Source organism: Mauremys reevesii, linkage group 14, assembly GCF_016161935.1.
Source record: "Mauremys reevesii isolate NIE-2019 linkage group 14, ASM1616193v1, whole genome shotgun sequence".
Taxonomy (NCBI): domain Eukaryota; kingdom Metazoa; phylum Chordata; order Testudines; family Geoemydidae; genus Mauremys; species Mauremys reevesii.
Window position 1 is genome coordinate 17,460,180 of NC_052636.1, and position 20,915 is coordinate 17,481,094.

General features: G+C 53.6%; 1 protein-coding gene across 1 annotated transcript; it reads right to left on the reverse strand.

Moving 5' to 3' along the window:
- Window positions 1–662: 662 nt before the first annotated feature.
- On the reverse strand, window positions 663–20,339 carry LOC120381890 (zinc finger protein 420-like; the record flags this gene model as incomplete). The annotated part of the gene is made up of 3 exons (XM_039500052.1): window positions 663–706; window positions 790–1,230; window positions 19,868–20,339. Coding segments are annotated over 3 exons (957 nt in total), but the record flags the coding sequence as incomplete, so codon positions are not given.
- Window positions 20,340–20,915: the final 576 nt, after the last annotated feature.

Below are 20,915 nucleotides of genomic sequence, written 5' to 3' on the forward strand. Positions count from 1 at the left end.
AACTGCTGTTCGGCACAATCCAGGGTAATGTGAGAACAACTGGGAATGAGACAATGTCTCCTCAAAGAGGAACTTGACGTCTCTAACACTAACTTTGCACTGGGAGGAGGAGTACAAATGTGAATCTCCAGGTTTGTTTAGAAAAGGAAATGTGGTGATGGTTAGCTCAGACAGGAGGAAATGTGCATGGTAACTCCACCGACTATCCATGGCCCATGTCTTTAGTGCAAGAATAGTTCTCTTTTTACATCAGGAAAGTGAACTCAAGCTAGCTAACTCCATGATAACCACAGTGTTGAGACCCAGGTAGATTTTATCTCAATGTAGCTGGTTGAAGACACCACCCATCTCCCCCACCTGGGGTGATGACATTCCTGGTAGAAAGGACACCCACTCCCATGACTCGCAGGACAATGGAGTTGATACAAAGGACCACAGGATCCACCCCAAAGACGGGCGAGCTTCAAAGTGGGCAACTCATGTGTGGGAGCTGAGGGACTACAATGTGCAAAAGATGCAAACAGCCTTAACACTCACTACCTGGGAACTGTCAAAAGAATTAAAGAAAAAATCTCCTGACAGCTCTAGAGAAGGTTTTTATGAAGTTTATCTCCTTTACGGATTCTCTGATGTTTAGAAAGGCCTGAGCTATGAGTGAAGCTTTTTCCGCACTCACTGCATTCATAGGGTTTCTCTCCGGTGTGGACTGTGTAATGTGTGACAAGGGTTGAGCTCCGAGAGAAGCTTTTCCGCACTCACTGCATTCATAGGGTTTCTCTCCTGTGTGGCTCCTCTGATGCATAGTAAGGTTTGAGCTCCGAGAGAAGCTTTTTCCACACTCGCAACATTCATGGGGTGTCTCTCCTGTGTGGACTCTCTGGTGAGAGATAAGGGAGGAGAAGTGACTGAAACTTTTCCCGCACTCACGGCATTCATAAGGTCTCTCTCCTGTGTGGACCCTCTGATGCCTAGTAAGGTTTGAGCTTCGGGTGAAGTTTTTCCCACACTCACAGCATTCATAGGGTCGCTCTCCCGTGTGCGTTGTCTGATGAGAGATAAGGGCTGATCTCTGAGTGAAGCTTTTCCCGCACTTGCAGCATTCGTAGGGTCGCTCTTCTGTGTGGATTCTCTGATGAGAGTTAAGGGTATATCTCTGAGTGAAGCTTTTCCCGCACTCACGGCATTCATAGGGTTTGTCTCCTCTGTGTATTCGCTGATGCCTACTAAGGGCTGAGGTACGATTGAAGCTTTTCCCACACAGCATTTGTAAGGTGTCTCTTTCGTGTGGATTATCTCATGTCGAATAAGGGCTGAGCGGTAGTGGAAGTTTTTCCCACACTCACTACACGTAGTCTCGCTTTTCCGTGAGGATTTTCTCCTGGGACGTAGTTTCCTTGAGGTCCCTGTGAGTTCCTGACAATTAATGGGTTCATCCACTCTCTCCTCTGAGTGGTTTCCCTGCTCTCTCTCTGGTCTGTGGTAATTTTCACCAGCTTTTCCCTGCTCATGGGGCTGGACACACTCTCTTTGGCTCTTCGCAGTAATTCCCCATGCGCTTCGGTGAGCTCAGCATCTTCCTGGTGAGGATTCTGCTCCTCGCTCTCCCTCACCACCCCATCACCTGCTAGAAGAGAGGAGAAATCTCAGAATTGGGGATGGAAAGGCAGAGAACAAACCCAAGTAAGTGCTGGAGAGACAGAAAATAAAAATCAGGGACTCAACTCCCCCTAACTCTTCCCCACAGGGGACAGTGGAGGGGATCAATTCTGCTCCCCACCCAGGACCGGCCGTTAGGGGCCGTGCAGTGCCACCCAAGGGGGGGCCAGGCGCAGGGTTTGGATTCCCACCTGACCTGCTGCCGAGAGGCTCGCTGGGCTGATGAAAGCGGCACAGGGGGCAGATAAGCAGCAGTGTGTGGGAGTGGGAGAGACCTGAGCTGCAGGGGGAAATTGGACGACCAGCCGTCAGAGCCAGGTGACTGCTCCGGAGCAGAGGGGCCCCTCTCCGCCCTGCTCCACGTGTGCAGCTGCTGCTGTTCCTGTCCCCACAACCCCCCGTTCACCCCCGGAGTCACCCCTGTCCACCCCCGACTGGGAGCATCCTCCTGACTGCTCTGCAGGGGGGAGGTGCTGATTGATGGCGGGGTGATCCCCTCCCCCCAACCCAGGTACCCGATTTCCACTGAGCTGGGGTGACGGGATGGGGGAATCTGCGTGTGCTGCTGCCTCTCTGGGGCCAGAGCTGCCGGCAGCTGCTTGTGTCTGAACAAGCCTAGTTCAGGCTCCTGACCCTGAGAGCTTTCTTAAAGAGACAGCGCGCTCACTCACTCAGGCACACACACAGAGTCCTTTACACACTCCCTTCAACATTCACACACTCTTTAATATCCTCCCCTCAACACACACCAGGGCTCCCCGCATCCAGGTCACTTCCGCACCTGGGCTGTGCTGACACATCAGTGAGGACTGCATTCCTGTACCAAACAGTCACTGGAAGGGGGCAGACAAAGGCCTTTAGGACCAGGCGGCCGTCACTGTCAAAAGATCATCTCCCTCCTGCAGGTCACTGGCAGCCTGAATTTGTTCCTTATCCTCCCAGAGTCTGGGGCTGGAATCAGCACTACCCAGCCCCTCCGTATGTAGCAGGAACAAACACAAACCTGGTCTTTAAAACAAGCTGTCCCCTTCCTTCTCAGGAAGATTTTTCTGTGATTGAAGTTGAGCTCAGTTCCCTCTCCTAGGGCGGGGCAGGTGTGGGGCCAGCTCCAGTGAGATCTGTTTTCACCTTTGCCCCCTTTCAGTCACTCTGGGATGGTAACTCTGCTCCCAGCTGTCAGGCAGCTTCCAGCCCATCCACCCTGCTCATTAACTCTGTGGTCATATGTCACTCCCTCTGCCAGCACTCACAGCTTGCAGGAAAGCTACTCCTGCCAGATGCATTGGTGGTATAGTGGTGTGCGTAGGTGCCTTCTAAGCAATTCATCTGGGTTTGATTCCCAGCCAATGCAATAATGGCTTTTCTCTTCTGTTGTTTCCTCATCTGGAAGTGGTTTAATTTCAGTCACATTGTGTTACAATCACATTATCTATAGAACGAGACAATAAATGTGTCGAAGTCCAGCAGGTCATACAGGCTGGAGGCACACAAGGGGCTGGAATGTGTCATCGGAGAAAGACAGAACACTTGGAAACCTGCATCTCCCATCCCCTGGCCTTGCGTGTTATGATTCCAGCTGCGTGAGCTGTTTGTAGGATGTTCCGGCATGGTGGGGAAATGAAGTTTTGAGTCAGTTTTTGCTCCTGCAGGTTCCTTTGCTGTTATAATTATAATGACATGAACAAAAGGGAGGCAAAATAAACATGAACCCCAAGTTGCAATACAGGTGGGGAAAGAGAAGATCACAGTTAAGCCAAACACTTCAAAATAAAAATTAATACTAAAAAAGGGGCGGGGGGAAGAGATCAGGTATGTGGAGATCCTTGATATTTCAATGCACATTGTTAGAATCAAAGTTCAGACTTGACACTGGAAAACCCGCAACTACCTGTCTCTCTGAATACCTGTGATGAGCAAGATGGAGTTGGGACACCTGTTCTGCTTCAATCATTTATTGTCTCTCTGTTCTCTCCTTCGCCCCCCAATTCCTCATCTCCAATGTCTCTGCCTTTCTCCTCTTGCTCCCTCTCCCCTGCCCTTTCCAGGAACTCACGCTCTACAGCATTTAGGACAAGCCAGAGCTCCCATGTTCTGCACATGAGCCTGTGTCAGAGGACGTGGGACCCCGGTCAGAACCAGTCACCGGATCAATATGTCCCTTTATGGGCGACTTCTCTGCCTGCTCTGCAATTTACATCTTTCCCCCCGCCCCTGCAAACAGGGTGGGGTACAGCTCTGACTGAGAGGCCTCACAGGAGAAACTTCAGCCCCAAAGACAAATTTGTGTGAAATGCTGAGAAGTGAAGAGCCCCCTTCCCCTCCCCCCAAATCCCCAGAACTCTAGTGTCACCCCCATGGCACCAGCACAGGGAACCCAGTGAGATGGGGTTACAGAATACAAGGGGGGAGGCAGCAGGGAGAGAGGTGACAGGGAATCTCTCTCTTTCCTTCTCTCGTCACTTTCTGTTCTTCTCTTTCCTTCCAGGAACTGCAGTCACAGCAGGGAGGGGTTTGTCTCTTTATCAGGATCCTCTGTGTCACGGAGGCTGCACAAGTCATAGATTCTGTGACTTCTGCAGTGGCCCTGTGGCTGACTCCGTGGCTGCCCAGCAGCTGGCCTGGGGGCAGCAGAGCAGTGGTTCCAAGGGTGGCAGGAGCAGCCACAGCTCAGTGGCTCCTGGCACCTGTCCCAAGGTGGCCGGAGCAGGGTTGGCCTCTGGGGATCCCCTCACCTGGCAGCATCTGGAGTGGCCAGGGGCGGCTCTAGGAATTTGGCTGCCCCAAGCATGTGCCTGCGGAGGGTCCGCTGGTCCCGCGGCTCCGGTGGACCTCCCACAGGCATGACTGTGGAAGGTCCGCCGGAGTTGCCTGCCGCTCTCCCGGTAAAATGCCGCCCCACGCGCGCGCGCGCTTGGTGCGCTGGGGTATGGAGCCGGCCCTGGGAGTGGCAGTGGGTCCCCAGGGCTTCTCCCCCAGCACATGGTGCCACGGGTCCCCAGGACTCTCTGCGCTCACAGCTGGTGCTACGGACCCCCTGGGCCTCCCTCCCCAAGATTCAATGAGGGGTATTTATGGTATAAGTCATGGCCGGGTCATGGGCAATGAGCGTTTGGTTTTGCCCGTGATCTGTCCATGACATTTACTAAAAATACCCGTGATTAAATCTTCACCTTCCTCATTATCGATCAAATAAATCAAATGCCTCCACCTGCAAGTGGATTTAGCCCAGGACCCTCAGAGTCAGCAGCTGTTACGCCCCCACTGAGCTCTCTGGTCAGGTGTCCTAGCACTGGAAGCCTCCTGTTTAGATCCTAAAATAGCGTTTTTGCACCAGGGGGGCTGAAATTTTGGACTGGACATTATAGCTCCACCGTTATTTTACTGAATTGCTTCAAAACAGCAAGTCAAGAAAGTCTCCTAAGTGCCAGGCTCTCTGCCCTGGAACAGCTGCCCCTGCTCTGCAGGAGTCTGTGTGTTCCACACAGCAACGCACACACCTGCTCCGCACTGATGGGGGGTCAGACAGCGACAGGGTTGGTAACACAAATACTTCAGCCTAGTAACTCCAGGTCCCTTCCTTTCTTTAAATCAGGATGTGCCTGTCAACTGGTAACCATGGTGTTATCTTCACCTTAAAATACCGCTCAGGACATTTTCATAGAGCCCTGCACCCCATGCCCTGACTGCAGCCAGACCCTGTCACCATCCAGCCCGCACGCCCGACTCCAGCCACCCCCTGCTGCACCCCCCCCCGCCGTGCCTCCAGCCAGCCCCGCACCCCCTGCCCTGCCAGCCAGCCCCGCACCCCCTGCCCTGCCTGCAGCCAGCTCTGCAACCCTGCCCTGCCCGCAGCCAGCCCAGCCCCCCAAGCCCTGCCCGCAGCCACCCCCAGGCAGCAGCCCGCCCTGCACCCACTGCCCTGCCCCACCAGCTGCATCCTCCTGCCCTGCCCGCAGCCAGCCCCGCCCCCCCGCCCTGCCTGCAGCCAGCCCTGCACCCCCGGCCCCCAGCCAGCCCCTGCCACACCCCCTGCCCTGTCTCCAGCTAACTCCTGCCGCACCCCCTGTGGCCCCACCAAAAGCCAGCCAGCCCCCACACACCCCCAGCCGTGGACACCCTGCCCTGTCTCCAGCCAACTCCAGCCCCACACCTGCCTGAAGCCAGCCAGCCTGCCCCACACACCCCTGTCTCCAGCCAGCCCGCACCCCTTGCCCTGCCTGCAGCCAGATCCTACCTCCAGTCAGCCCCTGCCCTGCCTCCAGCCAGCCCCATGGCCACTGGTGCCCTGCAGTTCCCAGGGCAGTAACCCTGCACACCTGCTTCAATGAGGGGGGCAGGGAGCAGCTGGGACCCACACATGTGCACACCCGAGGGTGACCAGACAGCAAGTGTGAAAAATCGGGACAGGGAGTGGGATAATAGGATCCTAGATAAGAAAAGACTCCAAAATTGGGACTGTCCCTATAAAATTGGGACATCTGGTCACCCTAGCACACCCCAGGACTCCTGGGTTCCATTGCTGGGTTTCCTATTGGTTCCACTGCTGGTTGTTTTCCTTTCCTGGGGACTCTGGGCAAGTTGCTCCCCCTCTAGGGCTCCGTCCCCAGCAGGCAAATGGGAGTTCATACCGTCCCGCTATTGGAAAGTGCTGGGAGAATCCCCCAGCCAAAGCAGCATCTGACCATTCAAGGTCGGAGCGCGCTGCCGAGGAGGAGGAGTGTTTGGCTCTGGGGTTTCACTTCAGCCCAGTCTAGAGAGGGGCCCAGCCATGGGGTTTGGCTCAAGAAGACCAAGTCTCCAATTTTTAAGGGTGTTTTGAATTCCAATCCTGAGCTCCAAAGTGCTTGGTGTCAGTTGCACATTTTAGAACGATACTCTCACTCCATTTTCCAAATCATAATTCATACTGTTTACCCACCTCCAGTAGGCCTGTGACCCTGCCAAAGAAGGAAAGAGGATTGGTTTGGAATGATTTGTTTTGATAAATCCATGCTCCCTCGTGCTAAGAACCAAATTATCCTGTAGGTGCTGCTGACAAACTGAGTGTTTAATAATGTATTCCAGTATCTCTCCAGCTGTGGAAGTGAGGCTGGCTAGTCTGTAAGTCCCAGGGTCTCTTTGTTCCCCTTTGAAAGCTAGGTCCTGTCTTGTTCATGGATGGGAAGATGTTCTTTTCAGGGATCTCAGACGAGAACTGGGGCACAACACCTGGTTTGTTAAAGCCACAAAAATGGAGGCAGGAACCTCTTCTCTCCTGCTGGCAAAGAACCCCAGGTACTGAAAAGACAGGGACTCACACCTGAATGGGCTTTAGAAAGGCAATGGTTAAAAAGCTTGGCCCTGACCATTTCTTGTTTCCACAGACTAGACATTTTAGCAAACTTTAGAATTCCTTGGTGCTAAACACCGTGAAACTCCCCTTTCTCCTTCACAGAGGGCTTTATCGCCCCTTATCTCACTCAGGCTCATGACTGCCCAGAGTTCGAGAACTGTCCCTGTTCCCATTGGGCAGATGGGAGGAGCCTGAGGTATAGAGAAGGGAAGTGACCTGTCAGCAGATGGATCAGAGTGAACAGGTTTCAGACCTCGAGGAGGCTCTTACCTTCTAAACAGGGACGGCTGTTTTCTAGTAAAATCACTAAAAGGGAAGGAGAAAACTCGAAAGAGGTTCCTCCTGGCGCTCACGTCTGTGAACCCAAATACTCTCTCAGTCCTCAGAGAGAGACCTGGAGAAGGAGACTTGCTGCAGCAAAGCCACAGGGGTCTCTGAGGTTTCCCTGGCCCCTCGCCCCTGTCCTGCCTGGCTGATGTCAGCATCTCTCTGTGAGGTCACCACCTCCCCACCACCTTGGACCAATAGGCTGAGGTCCTGCAAAAGGCCTTTGTGATGTCACTGCCACACCCCTCCCTTGCTGGGCCAATGTCCTGCCCCTGGCCAGGCACTTTGGAGGTTTGAGCTACTCCCTGTGGATCACCCCACTCAAGGAGCGTTCGTTCTAGTCAGCAACCCGGCTAGACAGGAAAACATCAGACGCTGCTCCCAATGCTACACTCAGTTTTTCAGAAATTAGTTGACTTTATGGCCAGAAGAGACCATTAGAGCATCTAATCTGACCCCCTGCATATCACAGGCCTCCTGTATGACACAATAGTGAGTTTATTACGCAGGGTCCACCCCTCCCTCACTGTGAATAGTACATGAACCAGCCTTGTAATGGAGCTGAGATTTCCCAAGAACTTCAAGCAAAATACACCAGTTTCATAAAACAGATTTATTAACTACAGAAAGATGGAGTTTTAAGGATTATAAGTGGTAGGCATAAAAGAGCAAAGTAAGTTACCATGGAAATTAAAGATAAATTCACAATCTAAACTTTACACCTGATTATACTAGGCCGTAGTTCGGTTGTGCCACAGGAAGGCTTAATGCTCGAGCTGCAGTGCATGCTGGGCAGGCTTAAGGCCGGGCTCCCCATGGCAGGAGAGAAGAAGACGACTTTGCTCACAGCCAGTGCCCTGGCCCCACTCTCAAGTCATTAATGGCTCCCCCAGGTCAGCCCGAATGGAGCAGCGGTTTTCACTCCACGAAGTCCACTTATGGCTTACAGGCAACTCCCAGACCCACCATGTCGGCCAGAAAGAAGCCCACTCAGCCTCGCCATTGCTGCTTTTCCTTCCCCCCAGAACCTCGCTTCTCCTGGGCTGCAAGGAGCCATCCCTGGGAAGCCAAGAGGCAGGCACAGGATACTGCCTCCCAGTAGCCAACCGCACCTCCCCCGGCTTTGCAGAACGAATGGTGATGCTCTACTAACCCCATTTAGCCGCAATGATGTGCTTACTTTCTGCCCTGCCTTCCTCAGCTTGACTTTCCTCTTTTCCCCCATTTCTGCCTCACTTCCTCCTTTGGCAAGTCACGCAGAGGAGGCCAGCAGGAAGAGCCGGCCTCCACCGGCCAACCTCCAACAGCAGAGGAGGCCAAGCCACAAGCCTCCAAAAGGTGACACGCCGCACTCCTCTAGGTTCTCCAGCCTGACACCAAGGTGCTTTCTCCACTGCTGTCAGCACCCTCTGTCATGCGGGGGTTGGAGTTATCCCAGGGACAGGCCAATAGGAGAAGGAGGAGCATCTTCCTGAACAGCAAGGGGATCTGGCAAAAGGAAGCCAGCATGTTTCTGCCTGGTTTTGAACCAGGGACTTTTTGCGTGTTAGGCAAATACAATAACCACTACACTACAGAAACTCCATCTGCTTGGTTCTTGCTCACCCTGGCACAGACCGATGGACAAACCTGGAGAAAGTGGTGACAGCCCTTCGATGGGTCAGCTGGCAGAGCAGAGGACTGGAGCCAGCGCTCAGGAAGTCGTCCTTACGTCGCCCTTGTGACTCCAGCTTGAGGGAGAGCTTCTTTTTCTTCCCCTTGCTGACAAAGAGCAAGAGAAGAATGAAAGGTCAGGGGGGCCAACTCGGTGCAGAAGCCCATGCTGCCTTTTCCTGCTGCATAGCCTGAAATGAGGGACTTGTGGCAGTTAAAGGCACTGCTGCACTTTCAGAAAACATCCCACCCGTGCACAAAGGGGATAGAAGAGCCTGTTAGTCTAGCACGCTCCCAACTGAACTACTTCAGCAGCTGCTCGGTTTCTTTTTGGCCTATTACTTTTCTGTCTGGGATGTTGTTGTCAGCTGTGGCACAGAAAAAGGACGTCATTGCGAGCGGCCCATGAAGACAAGATTCACTTTTGCCTTCCTTGCTTGGCTTTACTTGCTTTCTCGCCCTATTCCTGCCTTAGTTCCTGGGTTTCCTGAAGGCGACGGGGGGCCAGCAGTAACAGGAGGAAGTTGGGCAGCTAGACCCTGGTGACAAAAGTCCTGCCACCACTTGCCACCCCATTCTCTTCTCCCAGCGTCACATATTGGCCACCACGGACTTGGGGCCCAGCAGCGCAACGGAAGGCAGTGGACAGAGCCACCCTTGCCTTGGAGCTCCGGCTCATTAAACCACATCTTCAGTTGCTGATGGCCAATGAGAGACCGACATCGCTTGCTATTTTAGCACTTGGAAATGCCATTGGTCAGTCACTGGATCTCTGTAGTACTGTTACAGAACAAAGGAAAATAGAATCTCAGTGTGACATTCTATACCTTTGGGGGAGCGGCTGTAACTCCCATAATCCTCATTTTCATATCATCGTGATCTTACATATAGAGCATGACTTGTAAGGTATCAGGGAAAGGATATGATCTGCTGAAAGTCACTTCTCTACCCATAGATGTATACCATTCATGCATATGAAGTTATGAGAATTGTGCAGTGTGATTGTCACTGTGCTGTAAGGTGGGGGAGTCAGCCAAATATTAGCTTCCCAGTGGCAACAGCAAGGAAAGTAACCAACACCCGGACAGGGTGTCAAACAACCCATCAACAGCCATTGCCCAGCAAGAGAGCTACAATGCAATGACTCACCTGCATGAGGACACCCCAGGGGAATTGCTCAGACTTGCTTGGAGAGACGCAGTGATGCTCACCTGACTCTGAAGGGGCGGGAGGCAAAGCCATGAGGAAGAAAGGACATGATAAAGGAGAGACATTTGCCAGGCTTTATCTCTCTCTGCCACCTACATCTACAGACACCCCCACACCAAGCAACTGAAGCGCTGATGAAAGGGGAGAGCCTGGCTGAAAAGCCACCAGCCAGCCTGTGGTGAGAAGCATCTGAGTTTGTAAGGGTACTGAAAGGGTTAAGATCAGCTTAGAATTAAAAGCAATGAGGAGTCCGATGGCACCTTAAGGACTAACAGATTTATTTGGGCATAAGCATTCGTGGGTAAAAAGCCCACTTCTTCAGATGCATGGAGTGAAAATTGCAGATAGAGGCATAAATATAGATTGGAACATGAAGTGACGGGAGTTACTGTACAAGGGGAGAACCAGTGTTGAAGGCTAATTCAGTCAGGGTGGATGTGGTCCTCTCCCCATAATTGATGAGGAGGTGTCAATACCAAGAGAGGGAAAATTGCTTTTGTCGTGAGCCAGCTACTCCCAGTCCTTATTGAAGCTCAAATTAATGGAGTTAAGTTTGCAAATCAATTGTAACTCTGCAATTTCTCTTTGAAGTCTGTTTTTGAAGTTTTTTTGAATGGCTACTTTGAATTATTGGGTGTGAATGTGTAAAGGTGCTATTGACTATACAAGGTCCATATGGTCTTGTGATTTGGATCCCTGGTTTTCACCCAGGCAGCCTGGGTTCCATTCCCATTGTGGGAACAATGCAGAGCTTTTGCTCAGAGGGGAGGCAGGAAATGAAAGGAATGGGAAGGGATCCTGCCAGCAGGGGAGTTGGACAGTGTTGGGAGGGGACCCCAGAAGTGGGGGTGGGGCAGTGGTCTGGGGGGAGATGAGGGAAGGATCCCAGCTCTGTGGGAAGTTGACATTCTGGAGAGCACTGGCCTGGCATGAGTGGTGGGAAGAGTGAGTGTGTCCCTCTAAACTCACCACCAGCAGACTAGGCAGGCTTGGAAGAATTACGTATTTGTTGGTAAATGTCAATTTCTGTGTAAACACAGAACCCAAATGGCAAAATCTTTCCATCGATGATAATCAAAAACAACAGATGGGCAAAGTAAGAAACATGTTGCTTGAGAACTTATCCTGTTCTAATCCTCTAGGGTTCCCTTTTGCCTTAGGCACCACCACGTGGGCATTTAATATTCCTCCTCATTTTCACACAGACACACAATTTCCTTTGCACAGATCCATGAACAGCAAAACCTCCCTGTGTCTATTGTCTGAGCCAGGGCATTCGATTCCACTGAAACCTTCTCTCCTGCAACGGCAATCGTCAGACAGAGGGGATGCATCCACCTTCCCCCTGGCAGTGAGATATTCACTCTCCTCTTCATGCTGCTTTTGTTATTCCATGAGCCATCAAGGATGGAATAAAAGCTGAGTTTCTCAGGTTGAGGAAAGAAAGGAGCCACCAACGCCCTCAAAAATCTCAGTGCCCAGAAAACCTGCCTCTGTTATTGGACTCCCAGAGGTGCTGGCAATACAACAGGAAAAGGGACTGTGTCTGAATTGCCAAGGCAGGAATGAACAATCTACAGCAACATCATTAACCACAGACACACTCTAGCCATGCTCCAGCCACTGGGGAAATGGGCAGGAACTCTGGCTGTTCAGCCATGGCCACACGTACAGAGCTGCACAGCAGTGAGTGTGCTGGGAAGCTGGTTTGAGCAAACAATTTGTAATGACCCTTCAGTGAGAACAGAACCAGAGTGTAGAACAACCCTGTGTTAAGTGGTTGTGGCTGAGGCCTTAGGTAGCTGGGCTAACAAACCATGGGGGCCTTTCTGTGAAGGTTTGATCCTTGCCAGCTAGACAAGGCCAGTGTGTGGTGTCTCCATGGCTGTACTTTCAGGGTCTGATCACAACAGTGCCATAGGGAGCCAAGCCTAGACATATTCAGAGGCTAAGGACAGGTCAATATTTCAAACAGTGAGTCTATGCTGCTGCAGCTCAGTAATGGAGATGCTCTATGCCAGGGTTTCTCAAATGTCCTTTCACTGCAACCTCCTTCTGCCAAAATAACTTAATACGTAGCCCTGGAAAGAGGGACCAAGCCCCTCCACTCGGGGGGGGGAGTGCCAAAGACTGAGCCCCAGTGGGGGGAGGGCAAAACCAAAGCCTGAGGGATTCAGCCCTGAGTGGGGCTCAGACTTTTGGCTTCAGCCCCAGGACCCAACAAGTCTAATGCCAGCCCTGGTGACCCCATTAAAACAGAGTCACAACCCACTTTGCTTTCCTGATCCACAGCTTAAGAACCACTGCTCCATGCTGGGGGCGGGGGGAGTTTTCCTGTTGGTGTAGTCAATCCACTTCCCCAGGAGGTGGCAGCTCTGTCATGGGGAGAAGCTATATCAGTGGGTGTGCAAGCTGTGGTGTTTACCACATTTAAGAAGTTTAATCAAACCCCATTTTTAAAACCACCTGTGGTCTGGGAATGGCAAAGGAGCTCGATGAAGCAGGGTCTGTCCTTCAAAGTCCTGGAGATCACGATTCCATATTCCTGTTGTAATGGGGGTATAGCTCAGGGGTAGAGTGTTTGATTGCAGATCAAGTGGTCTTTTGTTCAAACCCAGGTGCCCTCTTGAAAAAAAATTTCATTTCTATTCTCCATTATGTTCAGGAGCTCCACCGTACAAGGATGCTTGAAATGAATGTGAACACTCAACATTTCACTGTCCAAATGCATAAAAACCTAGCAAACCTGTCCATCAGCTGAAATCAGTTCCAATCCTCTAAGTGTCTAGTTTATGTTTTCATCAATTAAACAAAGGTATCATTCCCTGAAGCAGAGCACAAGTTTGAAATACAGGCAGCATAGAGCCAATATTCATAACGTCAACTACAAAAAACGATACATGTCTAGAGATAGCATCATTATAATCTGCCAGTCAGAACCTCTCCATAGACCCCTTACACGACCACTTCTCTGTAATATTGGCTGCAAATATTGGTGGTCGAAATGGTGAGCTATACAGTTACAGATTATATCAATAACTTCACAGGAGGTGACACAGCATCAGCGAGACTGATACTGGAATACTGCCTCCAGTTTTGGTGTCCTCGTTTGAAAAAGATGTTGTGAAATTGGAGCTGGGGCAGCAAAGAGCCACCTAATGTTCTGAGGACTGGAAAAAATACCTTCTAGTGAGCTATTGAAAGAGCTCAACCTGATTAGCTTATCAAAAGAAGATTGAACGGTGACTTCATTGAAGGGCCTTAATGGAGAGAAAAGATTGGGTATTTAAGGGCTCTTTAATCTAGCAGAGAAAGGCATAAGACCCAATGGCTAGAAGGTGAAGACAGATAAATTCATATTACAACTAAGGCACAAAAATTCAACAGCGAGGATGATTCACCACAAGAACAAGCTACCAAGGAAAGTGGTGGATTCTCCATCTCCTGATGTCATTTTATGAAGACAAGATGCCTTTCTGGAATGTGTTTGCCCCCAAAGTAGCTATTGTGTCATACAGGAGACCTGTGATACGCAGGGGGTCAGATTAGATGCTCTAATGGTCTCTTCTGGCCATAAAGTCGACTAATTTCTGAAAAAATGAGTGTAGCACTGGGAGCAGCGTCTGATGTTTCCCTGTCTAGCCGGCTTGCTGCCTATAACTAACGCTCCTGGAGTGGGGTGATCCACAGGAGTAGCTCAAACCTCCAAAGTGCCTGGCCAGAGGCAGGACATTAGCCCAGCAAGGGAGGGTGTGGCAGTGACATCACAAAGGCCTTTTGCAGGATCTTAGCCTATTGGTCCAAGGTGGTGGGAGGTGGTGACCTCACAGAGAGATGCTGACATCAGCCAGGCAGGACAGGGCGAGGGGCCAGGGAAATCTCAGAGACCCCTGTGGCTTTGCTCCAGCAAGTCTCCTTCTCCAGATCTCTCTGAGGACTGAGGAGTATTCGGGTTCACGGACGTGAGCGCCAGGAGGAACCTCTTTCAAGTTTTCTCCTTCCCTTTCAGTGATTTTACTAGAAAACAGCCGTCCCTGTTTAGAAGGTAAGAGCCTCCTGGAGGTTTGAAACCTGTTCAGTCTGATCCATCTGGTGACAGTTGAATTCTAGGCATGGAAAACACGAGCTTAAGGAGGCAGAATTTTATTCTGCACCTGGGATTTTGTCCCTTAGAATCACTGGGGACATTAGGGTTTGTTCTTTTTGCTTCCCCTCTTCCTCCCTCCTCTTTTTCTCTTGCTTCCTTTGTCCTTTTACCTGTTCCTCCCAACACCAGGAGGTGTGTGTGTGTGTGTGTGTGTGTGTGTGTTGCGGGGGAGTGCTCTGCAGCTCCCACTGTGGGAGGTCCACCCAAAAATGTGGGGCTGAAATAGTGCTCGGGCAGTGATCCCCACCAGTGACCTGGGCCATCCTTTTGGCTCGCTGGTGAGAACCCTCAGCCTCCCGCCCTCAGTCTCTCCCCTGATTGGCTGAGCAGGGGGTTATTGACAGGAGGAGACTCTGGTCCTTCTTGTTCTCTTTCAGGACCAAGGAAATAAGTCAGAACCAGTTACCAGGGAGGGGCTGGGGCAGCTGGGAGCGGGGGTTGCGGGGCACAGGGAGGGCTGGGGCAGCTGGGAGCGGGGGTGTTGCGGGGCACGGGGAGGGGCTGGGGCAGCTGGGAGCGGGGAGGTTGCGGGGCACAGGGAGGGGCTGGGGCAGCTGGGAGCCGGGAGATTGCGGGGCTGGGGCAGCTGGGAGCGGAGGGGTTGCGGGGCACGGGGAGGGGCTGGGGCAGCTGGGAGCGGGGGTTGCAGGGCACAGGGAGGGGCTGGGGCAGCTGGGAGCGGATGGGGTTGCGGGGCACAGGGAGGGCTGGGGCAGCTGGGAGCGGGGGCGGTTGCGGGGCACAGGGAGGGCTGGGGCAGCTGGGAGCAGGGGCTGCGGGGGCACAGGGAGGGGCTGGGGCAGCTGGGAGCGGGGGTGTTGCGGGGCATGGGGAGGGCTGGGGCAGCTGGGAGCGGGGGTTGCGGGGCACAGGGAGGGGCTGGGGCAGCTGGGAGCGGGGAGGTTGCGGGGCACAGGAGGGGCTGGGGCAGCTGGGAGCGGGGGTGTTGCGGGGCACAGGGAGGGGCTGGGGCAGCTGGGAGCGGGTGGGGTTGCGGGGCACAGGGAGGGGCTGGGGCAGCTGGGAGCGGGGGTTGCGGGCACGGGGAGGGGCTGGGGCAGCTGGGAGCGGGGGCTGTGGGGCACAGGGAGGGGCTGGAGCAGCTGGGAGCGGGGGCTGCAGGGCATGGGGAGGGGCTGGGGCAGCTGGGAGCGGGGGTTGCGGGGCATGGGGAGGGGCTGGGGCAGCTGGGAGCGGGGTTGCGGGGCACGGGGAGGGGCTGGGGCAGCTGGGAGTGGGGGGTTGCGGGGCACAGGGAGGGGCTGGGGCAGCTGGGAGCGGGGGGTGTTGCGGGGCACAGGGAGGGGCTGGGGCAGCGGGGAGCGGGGGGTGTTGCGGGGCACAGGGAGGGCTGGGGCAGCTGGGAGGCGGGGTTGCGGGGCACGGGAGGGGCTGGGGCAGCTGGGAGCAGGGGGCTGTGGGGCACGGGGAGGGGCTGGAGCAGCTGGGAGCAGGGGCTGCAGGGCATGGGGAGGGGCTGGGGCAGCTGGGAGCAGGGGGTTGCAGGGCACAGGAGGGGCTGGGGCAGCTGGGAGCGGGGGTTGCAGGGCACAGGAGGGCTGGGGCAGCTGGGAGCAGGGGTTGCGGGGGCATGGGGGCTGGGGCAGCTGGGAGCAGGGGGTTGCAGGGCACAGGAGGGGCTGGGGCAGCTGGGAGCAGGGGTTGCAGGGCACAGGAGGGGCTGGGGCAGCTGGGAGGGTTGCAGGGCACAGGGGCGGGCTGGGGCAGCTGGGAGCGGGGGGTGTTGCGGGGCATGGGGGCTGGGGCAGCTGGGAGCGGGGTTGCAGGGCACAGGAGGGGCTGGGGCAGCTGGGAGGTTGCAGGGCACAGGGAGGGGCTGGGGCAGCTGGGAGGTTGCAGGGGCACAGGAGGCTGGGGCAGCTGGGAGCGGGGTCCTGAGAGACCAGGAGGCTGGGGCCTCCGGGAGCTGGGAGCTGGGAGCTGAGCAGCTGCTGCTTCCCCAGCGGGGTCTGTGCCGGGGGGAGCCCGGCATTAACCCCTCCCAGGCCCGGCCGGGGGGGCTTCTCCGGCTAGTAACCGCCCCGGGCTCTGCTGAGGCTCCCGGTGACGGAGCCCGGGGGCCGGGGCAGGTCCCGGGCTCTGCGCGGTGCCCCCCCCCCATCGCTGCCCCCAGGGGCCCGGAGCTGCTGCAGCGCTGAGGCCGGGAGGATCCTTCCCGCAGCAAGTCTGAGCCGCCCCCCCCGGCTCTGCTGTGCCCGGTACCGGGGGGGGTGAAGCGGGTCCCCCCGCCCGGTGCCCCCTTCCCGCAGGCGGGCGGGGCAGCCGCGGGAGAGACCCGGGCAGGCGGTGACCCCGGCTCCCAGCCCGGGGCAGGGCGCTAGGGAAGGGGGGGAGGGGACGGGAGAGGGTGTGAGGAGAAATTAGAGGGGGGGGCAGGTTCCCAGATCTCTGCCCCCCCCCCGCACACTCACTGCAGCGTCCCTGCCCAGGGTCACTGCCCTGTGACCGAGGTGAGGGGCAGAGAGAGGAAGAACCAGCCCCAGACTCTCCCTGTTCCCCCTGCGGCAGGAGTGCGCTGCCCTGGGGGCAGGGGCAGGGGGACCCCCCCCCCCCAAAGGGGCTCCTTTGGGTCTGGTCTGGTCCAGGGTTTGATTCACACCCTGTTGCTGGGAGGGCTTCAAAATGTCTTGGTTTGTTACTGCTGCTGGGGGGAGCACAAGGGGGAAAGGAGGGGCCAGGGGCCAGGTCTGTGCTGCACTGTGGGGACTGAGCATGTTCCCAGCCTGGCAGAATCTACAATCTCTGTCTGCAGGGAAAGGGCCTGGGGGAATCGTGATGTGAAATGAACTGAAGCCTGTTCTGAAACCTCCACAACTGCCCTTCTTGCCCTGCCAGGCTGCACAGTGACGCTCATCCCAGCCTCCCATGGGACAGGAGAAATGGCTGTAGTGGAGCCAGCTCAGGTAGGGGTTATTGGGGGGTTGCTGGTGGGTTCCTGCAGGAGGGGGAGGGGCAGGAAATACTGAAGAGGTGGCAACTTCTGGGGAGTTAGGTCTGGGTGAGGATAGGGAGTGGGGACAGAGTGTGACAAACCTGCTGGGACTTGTCCTAGGACCAATCCTATTCAATTTATTCATAAATGATCTGGAGAAAGGGGTAAACAGTGAGGTGGCAAAGTTTGCAGATGATACTAAACTGCTCAAGATAGTTAAGACCAAAGCATATTGTGAAGAACTTCCAAAAGAGCTCACAAAACTAAGTGATTGGGCAACAAAATGGCAAATGAAATTTAATGTGGATAAATGTCAAGTAATGCACATGGGAAAAAATAACCCCAACTATACATACAACATGATGGGGGCAAATTTAGCTACAACGAGTCAGGAAAAATATCTTGGAGTCATCGTGGATAGTTCTCTGAAGATGTCCACGCAGTGTGCAGAGGCGGTCAAAAAAGCAAACAGGATGTTAGGAATCATTAAAAAGGGGATAGAGAATGAGACTGAGAATATATTATTGTCCTTATATAAATCCATGGTACGCCCACATCTCGAATACTGTGTACAGATGTGGTCTCCTCACCTCAAAAAAGATATTCTAGCACTAGAAAAGGTTCAGAAAAGGGCAACTAAAATGATTAGGGGTTTGGAGAGGGTCCCATACGAGGAAAGATTAAAGAGGCTAGGACTCTTCAGCTTGGAAAAGAGGAGACTAAGGGGGGATATGACAGAGGTCTATAAAATCATGAGTGATGTGGAGAAAATGGATAAGGAAAAGTTATTTACTTATTCCGATAATACGAGAACTAGGGGTCACCAAATGAAATTAATAGGCAGCAGGTTTAAAACAAATAAAAGGAAGTTCTTCACGCAGTGCACAGTCAACTTGTGGAACTCCTTTCCTGAGGAGGTTGTGAAGGCTAGGACTATAACAATGTTTAAAAGGGGACTGGATAAATTCATGGTGGCTAAGTGCATAAATGGCTATTAGCCAGGATGGGTAAGAACGGTGTCCCTAGCCTCCGTTCGCAGGGCCGGCTCTAGACCCCAGCGCGCCAAGCACGTGTGGGGCGGCATTTTGCCGGCAGGGCGGCAGGCGGCTCCAGCGGACCTTCCGCAGTCATGCCTGCGAGAGGTCCACCGGAGCCGCGGGACAGTGGACCTGCCGCAGGCATGACTGCGGAGGGTCCGTTGGTCCCACGGCTCGGTTGGACCTGCAGCAGGCATGACTGCGGAAGCTCCACCGGAGCTGCGGGACCAACGGACCCTCCGCAGGCACGTCTGCAAGAGGACACCAGGAGCCGCGGGATCGGTGCCCTGTAGCGCCCCCTGCGGCGCGCCCCCTGCGACGTGCTGCCCTGCTTGAGGCGGCCAAATTCTTAGAGCCGCCCCTGTCTGTTCATCAGAGGATGGAGATGGATGGCAGGAGAGAGATCACTTGATCATTGCCTGTTAGGTTCACGCTCTCTGGGGCACCTGGCATTGGCCACTGTCAGTAGACAGATACTGGGCTAGATGGACCTTTGGTCTGACCCAGTACAGCTGTTCTTATGTTAACATGGGCCTAGATCCTCAAAAGAAACACTTGGGTGTTGGGGGAGAAAATTCCCTAATTTGTGAAACAGGAAACAGACAAAGCAACTCCCTGGGCAGGGCTGGGAAAACTGACCAGACTTCCAGTGCTGAACCTCAGCCTGCTAGCCAGGGCTGGTGTGACATGGAAAGGGGGCACTCGGCAGGGAGGTGTAGGGAAGATGTCCCAGCCCCTCACGCTCAGGCACAAGTTAACAGTTCTGGGGTGATGGGGAAGGATGGAATGTCTGAGTCGCCCCATCTCCTTCCAGTGTCACAGAGCCTAAAATGACCCTTATTTCCCTGACATTGCTCCAGCTCTTCTTCATATTTAAATATATTTTAAATGAGAAAAAAAGTCAACAAAATAACTGCTGTTCTGCACAATCCAGGGTAATGTGAGAACAACTGGGAAGGAGACAATCTCTCCTCAAAGAGGAACTTGACGTGTCTAACAGTAACTTTGCACTGGCATGAGGAGTATAAATGTGAATCTCCAGGTTTGTTTAGAAAAGGAAATGTGATGACGGTTAGCTCAGACAGGAGGAAACGTGCAGGATAACTCCACCGACTATCCATGGCCCATGTCTTTAGTGCAAGAATAGTTCTCTTTTTACATCAGGAAAGTGAACTCAAGCTAGCTAACTCCATGGCAACCACAGTGATGAGACCCAGGTAGATTTTATCTCAACGTAGCTGGTTGAAGACACCCCCCATCTCCCCCACCTGGGGAGATGACATTTCTGGTAGAAAGAACACACACTCCAATGACTCGAAGGACAATGGAGTTGATACAAAGGACCACAGGATCCACCCCAAAGATGGCCCACTTTTGAAGCTTGCCAACTCATGTGTGGGAGCTGAGGAACTACAGTGTGCAAAAGATGCAAACAGCCTTAACACTCACTACCTGGGAACTGTCAAAAGAATTAAAGAAAAATCTCCTGACAGCTCTAGAGAAGGTTTTATGAAGTTCATCTCCTTTACGGATTCTCTGATGTTTAGAAAGGCCTGAACTATGAGTGAAGCTTTTCCCACACTCACAGCATTCATAGGGTCTCTCTCCGGTGTGGACTCTGTAATGTGTAACAAGGGTTGAGCTCCGAGAGAAGCTTTTTCCACACTCGCAACATTCATAGGGTTTCTCTCCTTTGTGGACTCTCTGGTGAGAGATAAGGGAGGAGAGGTGAGTGAAACTTTTCCCGCACTCACGGCATTCATAGGGTCTCTCTCCTGTGTGGATCCTCTGATGCATAGTAAGGTTTGAGCTCCGAGAGAAGCTTTTTCCACACTCGCAACATTCGTAGGGTTTCTCTCCCGTGTGCGTTGTCTGATGAGAGATAAGGGCTGATCTCTGAGTGAAGCTTTTCCCGCACTTGCAGCATTCGTAGGGTCGCTCTTCTGTGTGGATTCTCTGATGAGAGATAAGGGCTGATCTCTGAGTGAAGCTTTTCCCGCACTCACAGCATTCATAGGGTCTTTCTCCTCTGTGTATTTGCTGATGCCTACTAAGGGCTGAGGTATCATTGAAGCGTTTCCCACACTCACAGCATTCGTAGGGTCTCTCTTTCGTGTGGATTATCTCATGTCGAATAAGGGCTGAGCGGTAATGGAAGTTTTTCCCACACTCACTACACGTAGTCTCTCGCTTTTCCGTGAGGATTTTCTCCTGGGACGTAGTTTCCTTGAGGTCCCTGTGAGTTCCCTGACAATTAATGGGTTCATCCACTCTCTTCTCTGAGTGGTTTCCTGCTCTCTCTCTGGTCTGGGGTAATTTTCACCAGCTTTTCCCTGCTCACAGGGCTGGACACCTTCCCTTTGGATCTTCGCAGCAATTCCCCATTTGCTTCGGCGAGCTCAGCATCTTCCTGGTGAGGATTCTGCTCCTCGCTCTCCCTCACCACCCCATCACCTGCTAGAAGAGAGGAGAAATCTCAGAATTGGGGATGGAAAGGCAGAGAGCAAACCCAAGTAAGTGCTGGAGAGACAGAAAATAAAAATCGGGGACTGAACTCCCCGTAACTCTTCCCCACAGGGGACAGTGGAGGGGATCAATTCT